The following is an 18,749-nucleotide window of genomic DNA, read 5'->3' on the forward strand; positions in this document are numbered from 1 at the left end:
ACAGAATTCGGTGACCATTAAAATAGCCTTATCATATTTGGTGACCCTACTGTATGTCTGCTTCTGTTCATGTCAGCCCAAAATGATTTCTACTGTAAGAAGCTGGAGAGTTCACACATCATCAGAGTGAATTTGGAGTGTGTCACATTCATTATGAGTGAAATAGAGGAGGGTAACAGAATGCGGTGACAATTAAAATAACCTTATCATATTTGGTGACCCTACTGTATGTCTGCGACATACAATTCGGTGACCTTTACAACTTGTTACAGCAATTTTGAGTGATTTTTTGTATTATTATTCTGTGCATTAATATAATAATTTACACAAAAATAATCTTTTTGTGCCATACATGTCTTTCATTGACTACTGGTTCCACAAATTAAATATATATCCTAATAAATAATATCCAATATAACATATTATTCTGAATAGCAAAACACACTGAGAAAAAAACTTTTCCTAAACGTGCACGTTCTCTTCTCGCGTGAGAACATAAACATTAATGAACACGGAAACACACGTAGTCGGCTACTCTGAAAAAAAAGAAAAACACATTGAGCTCAATCTGGGCAAGCAAATAATCATTTATTGTGTAAAAATAACCATCATTTCTAAACAAACGTTTCGTAAATACCTTACCTTTGGCTTATAGTCAGAAGTTACGCTGTTTGCGTAGATCACGCAGCACAGTGACAACCGCGCCCATATACGGTCACAGACTATGACGGTCACAGATTCTGGTGTAACACCTGATTATCCATAAGGGCACTTGGGCCAGTGCCCAGGGGCACCAACCATTCACAACCACTAGGGGGGCACCACATGAGTCAAGCTTTAAAAAAATTTTTCGTAAATTGTTATATTATTAACTTGAAATTCTTGACAGACCATAAATAAATCGTTTATGAACACTAATTTAACAATAATAATAACAATAATGATTTAATAATAAATTATAAATAAATAAAGATTACATGACCACTATCACTCCCCCCTCCCCAATCTGTCAGAGTTGCGTTGGTCCACAACAAATACGTGCAAATGTGTCATTTTTTTAACGGCTACAAAAAAATGAATTAAAATCAAAACTGGACAGACGTCAATTGAGTGGTTTTGCAAAAAGAAAGTTAAAGAAAGACAAGGACGCTAGACGTAGCTACAATTCACAATGTTCCAGGTATCGAAAGATTTTTTGTGAGAACATCACGGGAATTGCGATCACTAGCAGCGCGTTACATAAAAGCTTTTATGTAAGTATAAATAAATAGTAGTATACATTTATACAAGTATACATGTATACATAAAAGACATTATTCGTTATTGAAATAGTGGTCAAGAACCCCCCCCCCCCCCCCCCCCCCCCCCCAAACAAAAATGGTTTGGCCACTGATCGAAATATGATGTTGTCATTTGATTTGAAGTTCAGTAGGCTAACGTTACGCTCAAAATGTCAGCACAAGTCCGGTGCTCAGAAAAGAAAAGAGCAGAAGAAAATAGAGGCCTTCGAGATGCCCTAAACAAATATTTTTAAAAAGGTGGTGACGGTGAAGCTGGAACTAACGTTAGTAAAGTCAACGTTGAGCAAGGTAAGAAACAGCGCAGCCAACGTTTATGAGTGTTGTCAAAGACCCGGCACTTCGGTACCAAGTCGGTACAAATTTCTTTTTAAACGTCACGCCACGGTACCAGGTTTTCTCAAACCCGGGATGCGCGTGCATGCCCAAAGCGCGTGCAGTTGCGTCCTCTTCATAAAAGCGCTGAGACATGGCGACCGGGGGTGCTGCTGCTGTGGTGGCTGTATGCTGTAAATCCACTTGTTGATAAGAAAGGAGGAAAGAGCCACATATGGAAATATTTTGGATATTAGCTCATAATAGCGACGCGGCGCGCTCGTTTTTACAGGCGCGCCTAAGTTCATTGTTGCATAGCAACGACAGACGCCACGGGAGAGCAAACGCTTGTGGAAAGGAGAAAGCGGTGCGAACTGCGCTCTCCATGATGACGAGGAAGTATTAGCAAAGAATTCATTGATTTCTAGCCCTTGGATTAGCTTTACTACTATTTATGGAGATGAGAAATAAAAAGCCGGCTGAAATGCATCACTGTCATCATCGGTGAACAGATAATGGGTCAGATCCGAGTCTATTTTTGCTGCGCTGCTCATGCTTAAAAGTGAAAGCACACTTTTGATGGACAAAAAATAAATATGATTTCACACAAAAAGTGCCCAAAATGCACAGATTATGCATGTCTAGTGTGTTTTAACAAGAACTGCAGTAGGCTATGTCAGAAAAGAAGATGAAGACATTTATTGAAAATGTACCCATTTAAACGTGTTTTTATTATTCATTTTGGGTAAAAGTAAATGGTGTTTTATAAAAAATAAAAAAAATCGGGGGGGGGGGGGGGGGGGGTGGGGGGCCCCATCTAAGATTATCTTGTCCCGGGCCCAGGCAAGACTGTCAGCTGGCCTGACTGGTATATAAATCATTCAATGGCCTAGGACCTCACTACATTGCAGATATGCTCACTGAATATAAACCCAACAGATCACTCAGATCATTAGGATCACATCAGCTTGAAATACCAAGGGTTCCCTCTAAGCATGGCGAGTCCGCTTTTAGCTACTATGCTGGAACCAGCTTCCAGAAGAGATCAGATGTGCTCCTTGTCATATTCAAATCCAGACTCAAAACACTTCTGTTTAGCTGTGCATTTACTGAATGAGCACTGTGCCACTGTTCATCCGACTGTTTGTACTGTACTGTATTTTATTTTTATTCTAAACTGTTTTAATTATTTATTTTGATTATTTTAATTCATTTTATGTAAAGCACTTTGAATTACCATTGTGTATGAAATGTGCTATATAAATAAACTTGCCTTGCCTTGCCTAGTCAATTTTATCCATTAAAACTCATCTTTGATCACCAAAATAACACATTTAAACTAGGGCTGTCAAACGATTAATCGCATCCAAAATAAAAGTTTGTGTTTACATAATATATGTGTGTGTACTGTGTATAATTATTTTTAATACATAAACACCCACACATGCATGTGTATTTAAGAAATATTTGCATGTATATACTGTATATAGACTGAATGTAGCCTTTATACAATGTATATTTTATATAAATATAAACATTTTATATAAATAACATATTTTTCTTAACCCTCTGGGGTTCTTCATTTTAGACCCACACTCAGGACCTTCGGGTCAAAAATGACCCGGAGGGCGGCATTAAGATACATTTTATTTGAGTAAAATCAATGTAATAATTATTTTAGTTCAATAATGTTTTTTCTTTTCTTTTTTGGTGTTTTGAGATAATTTTATGATTTATAATTAATATTTATGCAATAATTAAGACCCATTTTTTCCCATTGAAAAATAATAGAAAATTTATATATATATATATAATTAAAAACAATTTTTTATTAAAGCTGTATTTCATTTTAGAGTCAAGTCTAGGCCTCATGAAAGCAATTTTTGAAATGAGATCGGAGCCATCTGGTGGACACACTGAGCATTTTTATTACGCAATAGCACATTTTTACCACTAGTGGATTTACAGCTCTCTGTAGAAACCTATGGTAGAAACACTCTAGTGATTTTTTCACATATTGTTTAATTTTTTTTAGGTTGTTTTATTTTGGATGCGATTAATCATTAATCGTGATTAATCGTTTGACAGCCCTAATTTAAACGTTTTGTTCCAGTGGAAAAAAATATATACACTACCGTTCAAAAGTTTGGGGTCAGTGAGATTTTTTTTTATTTTTTTTTGGAGGAGAGAAATCAATACTTTTATTTATCAAGGAATAATTAATTTGATCGAAAGTGACAGTAAAGACATTTATAATGTTACAAAAGATTCTAACCCTAACCCTATTCATCAAAGAATCCAAAAAAAACTGTACAAGTGACAGACCAACAACTGTTTCAACATTGATAATAATAATAAATGTTTCTTGAGCATCAAATCCTCATATTATACTGATTTGTGAAGGATCATTTGACACTGAAGACACTGACACTGGTGATGCTGAAAATTCAGCTTTGATCACAGGAATAAATTACACTTTACTATATATTCACTCAGAAAACAGCTGATTTACACTGGAATAATATTTAATACTATAACTGATTTTTGTTGTATTTTTAATCAAATAAGCGCAGCCATGGTTAGCAGAAGAGAATTCTTTTAAAAGTATTTAAAATCGTACTGACCCCAAACTTTTGAACGGTAGTGTATGTCAGCAGCCATATCACCCTGTAGCCCAAGACTGGTTGCCCACTGAAGCTAAGCAAGGCTGAGCCTGGTTACCTGGATGGGAGACCTCCTGAGAACACCAGGTTTCTGCTGGAAGAGGTGTTAGTGAGGCCAGCAGGGGGCGCATAAGAGACAGTTCAGCCCGCGGCAAACAATTGAGTTATGATCACAGTCTATGGTTATGATCATGATGAGCCATTACATACTTTTGATCTTGGTAGCGCCACCATCAGGTCGATTGGGGCGAGCCTTAGTGACAGTGTAGACGTTGTGAGTAGGCTATACAATCCCTCAAAGTTTCAAGTCTTACAGTTTGGTCTGCCCGATCAATTTTAGAAAAGATAGCTGATCCTTGGAAATTGTAACAATTACAATAGGGTTTCTACCACTTGAACCCCTAAAACCCACCTTTTTTTTCAGGAGGGGCCTTGATACAAAAAAGCTGCCTAAAAAGTCTAATTTAATTTAATTTTGAATCTCAGGGTAACTGGATTGTTATTGGTTACAGATTTCCACAGGACCAAAGCCTATGCTTCAATCATCAGCTATTTTGTTTATTTGCCAAACTCCTCAGATTATTATTTTTTTGACAAGTATTTTCTTGGACTATAGAGAACTGGTATTACCTGATCTTGCTCATAGTGATCTCGAATGATCTAACATCCTCTGTAATGCAACAGGTTTCTCTTTTTTATTGACAGCATTGCAATTTTATCTGCCATAACATGCTAAACTATAATTGCTACAACAAAGACTTTCCATATATTGTCAAAGTATGCACTGATTCCATATGAATTTGATACACGTAGATAAAGATTAACCTTTGTGCTTCCACAAAATGCGCAAAAAAAATATTAAATGAACATAAGGATTTTTAAAACCTGATAATTTTGATCATTTATTTGAGCTGTCTCGCCTTTGTATATTTCAATCTGTCTGCAGACTCTGCACTAAGCCAAGAGAAAACTTGTCTTCGTGTCCAAACATCTGATCATATGTCTGCATACTTGTGCAGTCACTGAATGAGTGAGTAAGAGCAGTATCCTGTTCCTTTGGTGTCAAATCCTTGTTCAAATGAACACACTCCTACGGTAAGCAAAGCGTCACGAGACTCGCTCGCGCTATGAGAAGCAGTCAAAGTTCGCGACACCCGAGCCGCACTATGGAGAAGGATTGTCTCATGAATATTAAATAGGTTTATATCCTATAGGCTATTCATATTACATGTTATATTAAGCCGCGTGCAACACTGTGGTTTAACAACATTTATATTTTTCTTTAAGAAATGTTTAATCACTAGTATCTTTTCATCATTTTATAATATTTTCTCTTTCCATCCATCTTCCTTTTCATAATAATTCCTGTCATTTCCAGCCTACCTTATTTTATTGATTTTTAACTCTATTTTCATAATCAGTAATTAAATCTAAAGTGCAATGAATTTATTATTAGTTGTCATTTTGAGTTTATTTAGACAAATAAACTTTTGTCATTGTTATTTAGACAAATAAACTTATTTATGAACGTATAAACTTAACATTTCGAATGAACTTTTATGAATATTTATAATTGGTCCGTGAATCTCATGAATATTAAGCAGCACAAGCCTTCGCCATAGTAGGACTTGTAGTTTCGCCGGTGATCGCAGGTGAGCGAGGAAGTTCCCATCGTCATTCCCAGACTTTTAGCAGGTGTCGTGACTAAAAAGTTAGTCGTATGAATATTACTTTCACTTGTAATTTTTATCATGAGAAAGTGGTTTAATGTTAAATAAATCGGAAGAGACACCTGTTGCCATGGCTCTGTCGGAGTTGTATACAAAGGTATGAGGAACAAATCCCTTTTAAGAAGTGTTTAGCAAGTTTAGTTACATGATATTTTAGTCTAGCATGTGTGCATTTGAGAAGATATTGATCTTGTCAAAGACTTTATTTACGAAATGATTGAGTCAAACTTTAAAAGTTAGTTATAGTTGTGTGGCATATGGTCAGTAGTAGTTTTGTTATTGTTGGAAGCGCAGTGCAAGCACAAAAAACACAAGCCATACAAAATCTCTTCCAAAGCACAATCTTCTAAAATCGCAGTGTAATGCGAGGTTTCTGTTGTAGTATAACAGGGTGTGGATCCCCGACTCAGAACATGTTTGGAAATCTGCGGAGATTCTGACAGATTTCAATCCTGGAGAAACTGAGCTGGAACTACAGCTGGAGGATGGGACGGTAAGAGCTTTGTATTAGAGCTTTAAATCTGAAAACTGAGCAGCTGTTTATAGAATTATTTTCTTAATTTAATGAATTAGCATTTTCACGCATAAAAGTTTGCACTATAAAGGTTCTTAATGGGTTATTTTCAGCACCTTCAATGTTCAAGAACCTTCTTATTGAGTTTGTGTTTTCCTTATGGTTTTATGGATTTTTTTTTTTAAAATTATGGTTAAAGAAAGGGTTTGTTTACCCCCAAAATTAAAATTATTATCCCATAATTTACTTACCCTTAAAGGGATAGTTCACCCAAAAATGAAAATTCTGTCAGTAATTACTCGCCCTCATGTTGTTCCAACCCGTAAGACTTTCGTTCATCTTCGGAACACAAATTAAGATATTTCTGATTAAATCTGAGAGCTGGATCACTCCTCCATAGGCTTCTATGGGATTGAAACTTGCCGGCCCAGAAAAGTTATTTAAGACATCGTTAAAGTAGTCCAAGTGACTACAGTGGCTCAATCTTAAGTTTATCAAGCGACGAGAATACTTTTTGTGCGCAAAAAATAAAATAAAATAACGACTTTATTTATTTATTTACAACTTTTTAAAAATGTAAAAAAAAAAGAAGTTTATTATTTACGACTTTACAGCGCAGCGCTTCTGTGTTGTATGTCACACGCATCACACACATGACCAGCGTCGGCCAATAGTGAGCCTACGTGTAACGTACAACCCAGAGCCATAGAGAGAAAGAGTTGCGACACTCCCATAGACCGCCATAGGAACTTTGGAATGCGGAAGTAACGCGTGTCGTGGAGCGGCCAATAGTTCCAAACACTGATAGTTTCTCCATTGAACCCCATTCATTTTCAGTGCTTCAGAAGTACGTTCGCTGGTAAATTAATGAAATTACTGTATTTTTTTTACTTTTACACACATTAGCCGACCTCTCGTGAATCTAGTCTGTAGTTATATTTTATGTAGCCAGTTTTAGTAAATGTTTATTGGAAGATAATAGGTTAATTGCAGCGATAGCTTACGTGACCAACACTTCATTAACGTTAGCTAACTGGTAACCTGATGTATATAATATATAATATTTTTAATAATATTTTATATGTATATATATATATATATACACTCACCGGCCACTTTATTAGGTACCCCATGCTAGTAACGGGTTGGACCCCCTTTTGCCTTCAGAACTGCCTCAATTCTTCGTGGCATAGATTCAACAAGGTGCTGGAAGCATTCCTCAGGGAGTTTGGTCCATATTGACATGATGGCATCACACAGTTGCCGCAGATTTGTCGGCTGCACATCCATGATGCGAATCTCCCGTTCCACCACATCCCAAAGATGCTCTATTGGGTTGAGATCTGGTGACTGTGGAGGCCATTTTAGTACAGTGAACTCATTGTCATGTTCAAGAAACCAATTTGAAATGATTAGAGCTTTGTGACATGGTGGAAGTAGCCATCAGAGGATGGGTACATGGTGGCCATAAAGGGATGGACATGATCAGAAACAATGCTCAGGTAGGCCGTGGCATTTAAACGATGCCCAATTGGCACTAAGGGGCCTAAAGTGTGCCAGGAAAACATCCCCCACACCATTACACCACCACCACCAGCCTGCACAGTGGTAACAAGGCATGATGGTTCCATGTTCTCATTCTGTTTACGCCAAATTCTGACTCTAACATCTGAATGTCTCAACAGAAATCGAGACTCATCAGACCAGGAAACATTTCTCCAGTCTTCAACTGTTCAATTTTGGTGAGCTCTTGCAAATTGTAGCCTCTTTTTCCTATTTGTAGTGGAGATGAGTGGTACCCGGTGGAGTCTTCTGCTGTTGCAGCCCATCCGCCTCAAGGTTGTGCGTGTTGTGGCTTCACAAATGCTTTGCTGCATACCTCGGTTGTAACGAGTGGTTATTTCAGTCACTGTTGCCCTTCTATCAGCTCGAACCAGTCTGGCCATTCTCCTCTGACCTCTGGCATCAACAAGGCATTTCCGCCCACAGAACTGCCGCTCACTGGATGTTTTTTCTTTTTCGGACCATTCTCTGTAAACCCTAGAGATGGTTGTGCGTGAAAATCCCAGTAGATTAGCAGTTTCTGAAATACTCAGACCAGCCCTTCTGGCACCAACAATCATGCCACTTTCAAAGTCACTCAAATCACCTTTCTTCCCCATACTGATGCTTGGTTTGAACGGCAGGAGATTGTCTTGACCATGTCTACATGCCTAAATGCACTGAGTTGCCGCCATGTGATTGGCTGCTTAGAAATTAAGTGTTAACGAGCAGTTGGACAGGTGTACCTAATAAAGTGGCCGGTGAGTGTATAGCCTATATATAATATTATATACATACACACACACACACACACACACACACACAATTCATTTATTTAAATGGGTTAGGGCTATGCATGTGCTTATATGTATTTAGGAACATAGTTAATTCACTCATTAACTATCTCTCCGGTTTAATTTTATGAAGAATATTTTTCGGTTGAATATTTAGCGAACATTGCTGTATATAGTCGTTGCTTTCTACGTTATGGGAGCAGTCTATTTCCCTCCTAAATCATTCATTTGTACATGCACAGCGTAATTATTTATATTTTATGTTGGTTGGAGTTCTGAACGGACTGCAGACCTCTTTGCGTGATCACGAAGGTAGGCTAATGGCTGAATCGGAATTTATAAGCAAGATCACGGGAATAAATAGCCTAATACAGCCCAGTTGTGCCAAAATAAATATCATGAGACGTCCATCATCAGATGAATGACATGGAAAAGTTAAGTTAGACCCGCTAAAGCCAGTGCTACTACCCATGCGAACATGAACAGTAAGCTTTTCCCTCCAAAAATATAGCCTAAAACTTATCTAAGTTGTCACCCTGCCTCTCCAAATGCAAAACTGACATTAACAAAACGCAATAACAGCTTAAAAAGTACTTGGGTGTGTGTTTTATTTTATATTTACCGTTTAATAATGCAATCGCTGCTGTCTGTCCATAGAAGAACATGACAGCCCGCGTACGTTTTGGAACTTTTGGGGCTTACATGAACCACGTGACAGCCGTCGCGGAGACATCAAAGAGTGTCGCAACTCTTTCTCTCTATGGCTCTGGTACAACCCAGAAGCACTGCGCTGTTACACTACGTGAACTGACTCAAGGCCCACAGAGAAGGAAATTAATAGTTGAATAAAGTCGTTATTTTTGGGGGGTTTTGCGCACAAAAAGTATTCTCGTCGCTTGATAAACTTATGGTTGAGCCACTGTAGTCACCTGGACTATTTTAACGATGTCTTTAATAACTTTTCGGGGCCGGCCAGTTTCAATCCCATAGAAGCCTATGGAGGAGTGATCCAGCTCTCAGATTTAATAAAAAATATCTTAATTTGTTGTTCTGAAGATGAACGAAAGTGTTACGGGGTTGAACAACATGAGGGTGAGTAATTACTGACAGAATTTTTTATTTTGGGGTGAACTAACCCTTTAAGCCATCCTAGGTGTATATGACTTTCTTCTTTCAGCCAAACACAATCGGAGTTATATTAAATAATATCCTGGTTCTTCCAAGCTTTATAATGGGAGCGAATGGTACCTGAGGGTAAAAATTCTCGTTGATTTTCATAATGAAAGTCATTATAAATTTAACAGTTTAATCACCGTATTAAAAACTTTGACTTTAATAGAACCTGCCCTGAGTTGTGAATCTCTCTTGCAGGAGTTGCAGTATCCTCTGGAAGGGGGTGAGACGTTGCCACCCCTCCGTAACCCGGATATCCTGGTGGGAGAGAATGACCTCACGGCCCTCAGCTACCTTCACGAGCCGGCCGTGCTACACAACCTCAAAGTCCGATTCGTCGAGTCCAAAATCATCTATACATACTGTGGTAGGTTGGCTGGCTGTAGAATGGCTTTCTTGATGTGAACCCCTTTCTTTAATGTGAGAACATCACCATGATTTTTACCATCTCAGGAATTATCCTGGTGGCAATCAACCCATACAAGCAGCTTCCCATCTATGGAGATGCAGTCATCCATGCGTACTCTGGCCAAAACATGGGTGACCTGGACCCTCATATATTTGCTGTGGCTGAAGAGGCCTACAAACAAATGGCCAGGTGAAGCGCCATGTCTTAAACTATCCCTTTAATCCGTGGTTGATTCAGAAAGACTTTGTGTTTTTTTGCTGAATAACCAACTGTGCAGGTTTTACAGGCTGAGCTCAAACTGAGATATTTTATCTTCAAACTGCAGGAATAACAAGAATCAGTCCATCATTGTGAGCGGTGAGTCCGGGGCCGGAAAGACCGTATCAGCTCGGTATGCTATGAGATACTTTGCTATGGTCAGCAAATCCGGTAGCAAAACTCGGGTGGAGGACAAAGTTTTGGCATCCAACCCGATCACTGAGGTAAAACTGTGTTTTTTAACCAAACCAACACTTTTCTACGAGCAGGATAAGATCACATAATAATCCGATGTGTTTGCAGGCCATTGGAAATGCAAAAACAACCAGAAATGACAACAGCAGTCGATTCGGGAAGTACACTGAGATCAGCTTCGACAAAAGATACCAGATCATTGGTGCCAACATGAGGACGTACCTTCTGGAAAAGTCAAGGGTTGTGTTTCAGGTGAAAGCAGTTTTTTTTTACTTTTTGTTGACTTTTTAGCAACAGATTAACTAAATGATAAAGGCGCAAAACTCATAATGTCTCATTTGTTCCCCCTGCAGTCAGAGAATGAGAGAAATTATCACATCTTCTACCAAATGTGTGCGTGTGCAAATCAACCGGAGTTCAAAGGCTTGAGACTCTGTGAGTGTCTCTGTACATGTCATATGATTTTATTACTAATCACAGAAATGGGAATAGCTACAAAAGATGAAATTATAAGAGAATTGTGTCGACTCCAGGAAGCGACAAAGACTTCATAATTGCACTACTTGTAATTGTACTATTTTTGCGGTTTGTATACTGTATATTTTACGTAAATTTTCTAAAAAAATAGATACTTATATAATATAACTTATATAACTCTTGACTTTACATTGTAATTCAGTATCTGATTTTACTGCCAAAAAGTAAGACCTTTTTTAAACAAAGATAGATAGATGGATAATAATGCATTATAATTTATGATTGCATAATGAATGCTTAAAAAATACTTAAAAATGTATAAGAAAATACCTTAAGTCTGTATCATGATTGTAGACTGGTTAAATTAAAGGGATAGTTCACCTAAAAATGAAAATTCTGTCATAATTGATTCATCCTCAAGTTGTTCCAAACAAATTAAGATATTTTGAAGAATATGTTAATAATATATCATGTCTAGAATGTATACTCTGTCATCAAACAGTTGATGGGCCCATTGACTTCCAAAAAAGGTTTGGAACTTGAGGGTGAGTAAATGATGGCAGAATTTACATTTTTGGGTGAACTATCCCTTTAAGTTAATACTTTACTCTTTAAAATATATAAAGGACAGCTTTCAGTTCTTATAAGCAAAATGAGATTAATCATGTAGAGTGTAAATTCAGTCTGTAATGCTAGCATGTTCTTCATCTGTTGATTAGTGGGTGCAGAGAAGTTTAATTACACTCGTCTGGGTGGGGAGACCGAGATCGAGGGTGTGGACGACCAGGCTGATATGGCAGAAACACTCAGAACCTTCAATCTACTGGGTATTTACAAAAACGTCTAACATCTGATTCAATTTAGCAATTTATTAAGACCGTGGTTGTCAATCCATGAACTTCATCTGGTCTTCCTCTGGCTGCCTTGTTTCTCTACAGGTCTTAAGGACAGTTTTCAGGCGGATGTGTTTAAGGTCCTCGCTGCAATCCTGCATTTAGGAAACGTAGTCATCAAGGCGAACAGCCCTGAAAAATCCTCCATCGGTGTAAGATATTATTTCTGTGTGGTTTTAGACAATCTTGATATTTTTTTTCAATTGGTAATTGCCATTTTGTAATACTTTCTGCTTTCTCTCCAGTCCAGAGACCCTCACTTGGCCATATTCTGTGACCTGATGAGCGTCAGCATGGACAATATGAGCCGCTGGCTGTGTCACAGACGGATAGTCTTGTCAGCGGAGACGGTGGTGAAACCGCAGCCCAAGGAACGTGCCGTCAACGCCCGCGATGCCCTGGCCAAACACATCTACGCCCATCTTTTCGACTGGGTCATCCACAAGATCAACCAGGCACTAATGGTCCCTGGGAAACAACATTCATTTATTGGGGTGTTGGATATTTATGGGTACGTTGAATTCACGCTACCAGCTGCTCTTTCTCTCATCTCTCCGTCAGCGAGTGACACAAACCCACCTTCTTTCACTCACTCGTTTTATTTGCTCCGGATGAATATTGTTGGTGTTACAGGGCTTGAATTTCAGCGTGGGATTGCATGTACATAATTTTACTCATTCAATTGTACTCATGATTTTGTGTTCACACCCAAAGTGTGGCACATAAAGCCGCCTCTCAGCACTAAATTGAGTTCTTTTTTGCTGCTTATTGCACTTAAACAGTCAAATACACACAAAATAATGTCAAAACACAGTCAGTTAATGTATGTTTTAAGTGAATGTAAACATTTGAGAAAGAAAACTTTTGCAAGTGTAACAGTTTAATGGATCTGTGCCTCATGTGTTAAAGTGACAGCAGCCTAATATACCTGCTGAAATTATGAGATAATATTAAAATCTCTATATGGGAGTTTTTCCCCATGGTATCGATGTCAAAATTGTGGCTTGTGAAAGTGCTGAGTGGCTTGTAACTTTGGAAAACCACTGGCTACAGTGACTGGTGAGCAAAAAATGTCAAGTCCTATAGCATTTCTATGATTTTACAAATGAGGAGAAAACAGAAGTATGGAGAGATTCAGACATTGGTCAGAAAAGAGAAAGATGTTCAATTCATGATATGATGTCACTCACATAGCAGTAGTTCTGTAATTTAAATTTGGCATGAAACATTGTGACGTATATCTGAGTAAAACGGTTTCTTGAACATGAAAGTACAATATGTAGGGCGGGGCTTGATTTTGTCCATGGGGAATTGATTGGATGGTTGTGGTTTGCTATTGGTGGATCTCATGTGAGAGACATGTTGCCCCGCCCTCATGACAGTAAACGCATCATCAGAGAAGAGATGTCGCTGCAAGAGGGAGGGGAAGTTAGTTTGATTAAAGATTATGAGGCACATGAATTAAAAAAAAAATGATATGCACAGATAAATCATTTATAATGAATACTGCAATATTGCATAAATCAAGAATTGTCCATTTTGATTTCATGGTGACTTTAATGCCTAGGCAATACAACACAAAATACAGTGTTATAAATGCACATACATTTTTTTATATAAATATATAATAAAATACTTTGCTAAATTACAATGTTAATAACTTGAAATCTGTGTCATCACAGTCTGAAAACTAAGGGTCCATTAGTGTAGCTTTTTCTAATGTTGTTCTGTCTTTCGGCCTCTAGATTTGAGACATTTGAAGTTAACAGTTTCGAGCAGTTCTGCATCAACTACGCCAACGAGAAGCTGCAACAGCAGTTCAACCTGGTGCGTTCCTTTTTATTTTATTTAGCAAGAAATCAATCTGATTTGAAGTGGAACTATTGATAAAAACACATCTCTGATCGTCCCATCAGCACGTGTTTAAACTGGAGCAGGAGGAGTACATGAAAGAGGACATCCCGTGGACGCTGATCGATTTCTACGACAATCAGCCCGTTATTGATCTCATCGAGTCTAAGATGGGCATCCTGGACCTTTTGGATGAGGAGTGTCTGGTGAGAATAACACGGATGTGAAAGTTTTACTGTCCTAACCAGCGTAAATCGCAGCATGCTACAAGAAAGTGGCCATTTTTTATTTCTTATGCTGCTTGCTGTGGAGCTCCGCCCACACTGAAATCTCATTGGTTGCACATAGCTGAATATTAAGCTTGTGATATGTTCTGATTGGCTGTTATTTTTTACAGTATCAAGAACAGAAAAATAACCTGGTTAGGACAAAAATTGTTATATGCGTATGACTTCATAATGAAATTCCAATTCCAAACTCGATTTGATCCAAAGTTTCCACTTGTTCTCTATTTAATGTCATTGATTTTTCAGAGAAGCATATATATATATATATACATATTTAATGATTTTTTTACTAACTGAATGATCTCCCACAGTTCCCACAGGGCACTGATAAAAACTGGCTGCAAAAGCTGTACAATTTTCTAGGTTCAAAGCCGCTGTTTGAGAAACCTCGTTTGTCTAATGACTCTTTTATGATCCAGCATTTTGCCGATAAGGTGAGTGACTATTACTTCTCTATATTGTCTTAAAAAATACAGTGGAAATGATACATAAAGAACTGGAACTGTTTTCCTTAGGTAGAATACCAGTGTAAAGGTTTTTTGGAGAAGAACAGAGACACGCTTTATCAAGAGCTAGTCGACGTCCTGCGCACTAGTCAGGTATCAACCTAATGTTTTCCTTTATGATCTTTGAATCTGTGTCTGTGAGTTTAATGTCATTATAATGTTGTTTATCTATTTTCTATGCTGTTAGTTTGCTCTCTTGGCAGATTTTTTTAAAGAGGAGGAACCAAATTCTGGCCACAAAATGATCAAAGTTAAACCAGCACAACCCCGAGTTAAAGCTTCAAACAAGCAGCTGAGAACCACTGTAGGAGACAAGGTACAAAATCACAGACAATACTGTTCTAGTGGTAAAGATAATGACCGATTAACTTGTTTTAAAAGATTTAAATTTATTGAAAAAGATATATATTGTTTTTTACAAGTTACATTATTACACCAGTAGGTGGCAACAAGTGACTGTCTTTATGACTTTTATACTCTATTGGCAACAAGTAACTGTCTTTATGACTTTTATACTCTATTAGTGAGTATTTTTTTATACTCTATAGTATTTTTTTATACTCTATTGGCAACAAGTGACTGTCTTTATGACTTTTACACTCTTATTAGTGAGTATAAAAGTCATAAAGACCGCCACCTACTGGTGTAATAATGTAACTTGCGAAAAGAGCCCTGTGCTCAGCCATGTTTGTTTACATTGAAATACAGCATGTGAAAGCAGCAAAGATCTTTCCAAAAAACCAGACCATCTGCTGTGTTTAGATCCAATCTATAAACTTTTATCCTATTGATTATTTGAATGCTTGTAACACACAAATAAATGAAATTGAGTGGTTTAAAAAGACTTTGTGAAGTTCTTTCATGCATATGACAACAGCTCATTCTGGGTCATCACGAACACGGTGTGATCATAAACTCGATCAATTCATTGAGACAAAAAACAATGGCGTTCTCTATAGGATATGTATCATCTTTAACATCTTTATCTTCTGTCTGATCACAGTTTCGAAGTTCCTTGTCCCTGTTAATGGAGACGCTGAACGCTACTACACCTCATTATGTGCGCTGTATTAAACCCAATGAGGAGAAAATGCCATTTGAGTAAGTGATAAGCCTGAATGATTTTATTTGGGACTTTCTGTTGGTTGTATAGAGTAAATGAAACTGTGTGTGTGTGCGTTTGCTCAGGTACGACTCAAAGCGTGTGGTGCAGCAGCTGAGGGCCTGTGGTGTGCTGGAGACCATCCGCATCAGTGCCCAGAGTTACCCATCCAGGTGACCGGCATTAACTCAAGTTCAGGCCACACCGCGCCGACCGACGGCAACAGACTCTTCGTCGAGTTTTGTCGGATCGGTGTGTTACTCCTGTGAGAAGTGACGTGCTGTAATCTGGTGACTGTCGGCGTTGGTCTGTCTGTCGGTTCAGTGTGAATTGGCAGAACTTATATGTGAAGTTCTCAGAAATCTTCTACCATCTCACAAGTTTTAGTTCAGCCTAAACTCTCAATGCAACATCAAAACATCACTATGTGGCCTTTTAAACTTCATTCTCTGTGAAGACTCTGTGATCTTCATACTGTATGTGTGTGTTATCACATGACTGAATGACACAAAACAGAAATATTTAGGAAGGCATATCTATAGTCATATATATTTAGGACAGAATATCAGTGTTTTCATTTTCATCATTAAGTAAAACTATAAAAGTATAAAAATTTCATTGAAATAAAGCTAAAATAAAAATGAAATAAAACGTTTCCTTGGCAGCTAACTGAAATTAAATAGTTTTAGGTTGAAGCTGAAATAAAATATTTTATTTATATATATATATATATATATATATATATATATATATATATATATATATTTAAAAAAAAAAAATATATATATATATAATGTATTCGTTTTTTAATATTTATATCTAGCATTAATAAATGAATGCTGAATATACCGGTAAATATTAAAAACGGATAAAATAACATAAAGCACATAACAAAATGACTAAAACTAAATTAAATCTAAATAGAAATATAAAAATGACAAGCACATAACAAATTTACTAAAACTGAAATAAAATGTTTTAAATGTAGTTTTTATAAATTTAAACTACACAGAAATATAAAAAACTAATAATGACAAAAGCACATAACAAAATTACTAAAACTTGAACTAAAATTAAAATTAAAACATAAAAATAAAACCTAGTTCAAAACATTAATAAATACTATAATATTTATTGGTTTGTTTATACACATTTTTTTAAACCGTATAATTTGAAAACCAATTACTGTAAGGTGAAAGAAATATTCATGTAATATTTAAAAAATATATTGTATTTTGAATTGTGTTTAATTGCAAAAACAATGTCACAGTGTTATCATTAGAATAATTTTCCTTAAAAATATATATTTATTGTTTGTTTGTTTTGTTTTTTTTCTTATTATCTTTGTGTGAAATGTGACCCGGACATGTTTTTGTGAGAGTTATGCATATTTTAATACAACAAAAATCCAACCAAATCTCAAGACACATTATGAGATCCAACCAAGCAAGCTTAAAACGCCACAGAGCAGCATCTTGGTACAGATTAGCAATGTTTGACTGGCCTCTCTCTTTTCTGTAAAGTCTCATCCTCTCTGTCTATCCTTACAGGTGGACGTATATCGAGTTTTACAGCCGTTACAGTATCTTGATGAGCCAGTCAGAGCTGAAGCTGGGAGAGAAGAAGCAGACGTGCAGGACGGTCCTGCAGAAACTCATTCCTGTAAGAGAACTGCACTGTGGTTCATCAGAGAGCTTGTGATCTTCAACCATGTTCTGAAAAGTGTCATCTTTGGTGCATTGCAGGATTCCAACCAGTACAAGTTTGGTCGGACGAAGATCTTCTTCCGGGCGGGACAGGTGGCGTACCTGGAGAAGCTGCGCTTGGATCATCTGCGTGCGGCTTGCGTGACCGTTCAGAAGCACGTGAGGGGCTGGAGGCAGAGACGCAGGTTCCTGCACATGAGACAAGCTGCCATCACTATACAACAGTACGTGCGTGGAAAGAAACAGATCAGGTGAGTGTTTCCAGAGCACTAGCGATCCAAAACAGTATTTTAAAACTTGACCTTCTTAAATCTTTCTTGATAATACTGCAAAAATACAGTAATATTGTGAAATATTATTACAATTTAACGTAATTTATTCCTGTGATGCAAAGCTGAATTTACTCCAGTCTTCAGTGTCACATGATCCTTCAGAAATCATTCTAATATGCTGATTTGCTGCTCAAGAAACATTTCAGATTATTATCAATGTTGAAAACAGTTGTGCTGCTTTATATTTTTGTGGAAAATATATATATTTTTGGATTCTTTGATGACTAGAAGATTCAAAAGAGCAGCATTTATTTGAAATAGAAATCTTTTGTAACATTATACATGCCTTTACTGTCACTTTTGATCAATTTAATGCATCCTTAATGATTAAAGGTATTAACTAAATATTACTGACCCTAAACATTTAAATGGTCATGTTAACGGATGGTTTTAAAACGGCTAGAAATTAGCACAAAAGAATGGAGCAGAACACATGCATCTTGAGATGCTTAAAACCCTCATGTCATTGCAAACCCATGTTATGTAAATGCTAAGTATGTTAGATGTTACAAGCCAAACTCCAAAAAAGGACAAATTCCGTAGAAGGGTTCCGTATCCGCTGGAAAGCTTTTCTAATATTAACACAGGTCCTCAAGCTCTAGCCTGATCATAACCCTTCTTTTTCCAGTGATATTCCTGTGACCATTTCTCTTTTGTAATGTCTCTCAGCCATTTCTCTTCAAATCTCCCTCTTTCTCACTCTC

The 18,749-nt window shown here is 37.2% G+C and overlaps 1 protein-coding gene across 1 annotated transcript in view; it reads left to right on the plus strand.

Moving 5' to 3' along the window:
- The first annotated feature begins 5,923 nt into the window (after window positions 1-5,923).
- myo5c (myosin VC) overlaps window positions 5,924-18,749 on the plus strand; it is a 29,044-nt gene continuing 16,218 nt past the window's right edge. Inside the window, exons 1-19 of the mRNA XM_056272575.1 lie at window positions 5,924-6,103; window positions 6,389-6,499; window positions 10,228-10,396; window positions 10,483-10,627; window positions 10,764-10,920; window positions 11,000-11,143; window positions 11,245-11,326; window positions 12,088-12,195; window positions 12,307-12,413; window positions 12,507-12,772; window positions 14,007-14,088; window positions 14,178-14,318; window positions 14,711-14,833; window positions 14,915-14,998; window positions 15,093-15,221; window positions 15,909-16,006; window positions 16,094-16,180; window positions 17,558-17,669; window positions 17,753-17,964. Coding sequence (XP_056128550.1) covers window positions 6,044-6,103; window positions 6,389-6,499; window positions 10,228-10,396; window positions 10,483-10,627; window positions 10,764-10,920; window positions 11,000-11,143; window positions 11,245-11,326; window positions 12,088-12,195; window positions 12,307-12,413; window positions 12,507-12,772; window positions 14,007-14,088; window positions 14,178-14,318; window positions 14,711-14,833; window positions 14,915-14,998; window positions 15,093-15,221; window positions 15,909-16,006; window positions 16,094-16,180; window positions 17,558-17,669; window positions 17,753-17,964 — 2,417 coding nt within the window. The 5' untranslated portion in view covers window positions 5,924-6,043. The remainder of the gene's footprint in view (window positions 6,104-6,388; window positions 6,500-10,227; window positions 10,397-10,482; window positions 10,628-10,763; window positions 10,921-10,999; window positions 11,144-11,244; window positions 11,327-12,087; window positions 12,196-12,306; window positions 12,414-12,506; window positions 12,773-14,006; window positions 14,089-14,177; window positions 14,319-14,710; window positions 14,834-14,914; window positions 14,999-15,092; window positions 15,222-15,908; window positions 16,007-16,093; window positions 16,181-17,557; window positions 17,670-17,752; window positions 17,965-18,749) is intronic.

This window comes from Rhinichthys klamathensis, unplaced genomic scaffold (genome assembly GCF_029890125.1).
Source record: "Rhinichthys klamathensis goyatoka isolate OS25496 unplaced genomic scaffold, OSU_Roscu_1.1 h1tg000341l_1, whole genome shotgun sequence".
Classification (NCBI taxonomy): domain Eukaryota; kingdom Metazoa; phylum Chordata; class Actinopteri; order Cypriniformes; family Leuciscidae; genus Rhinichthys; species Rhinichthys klamathensis.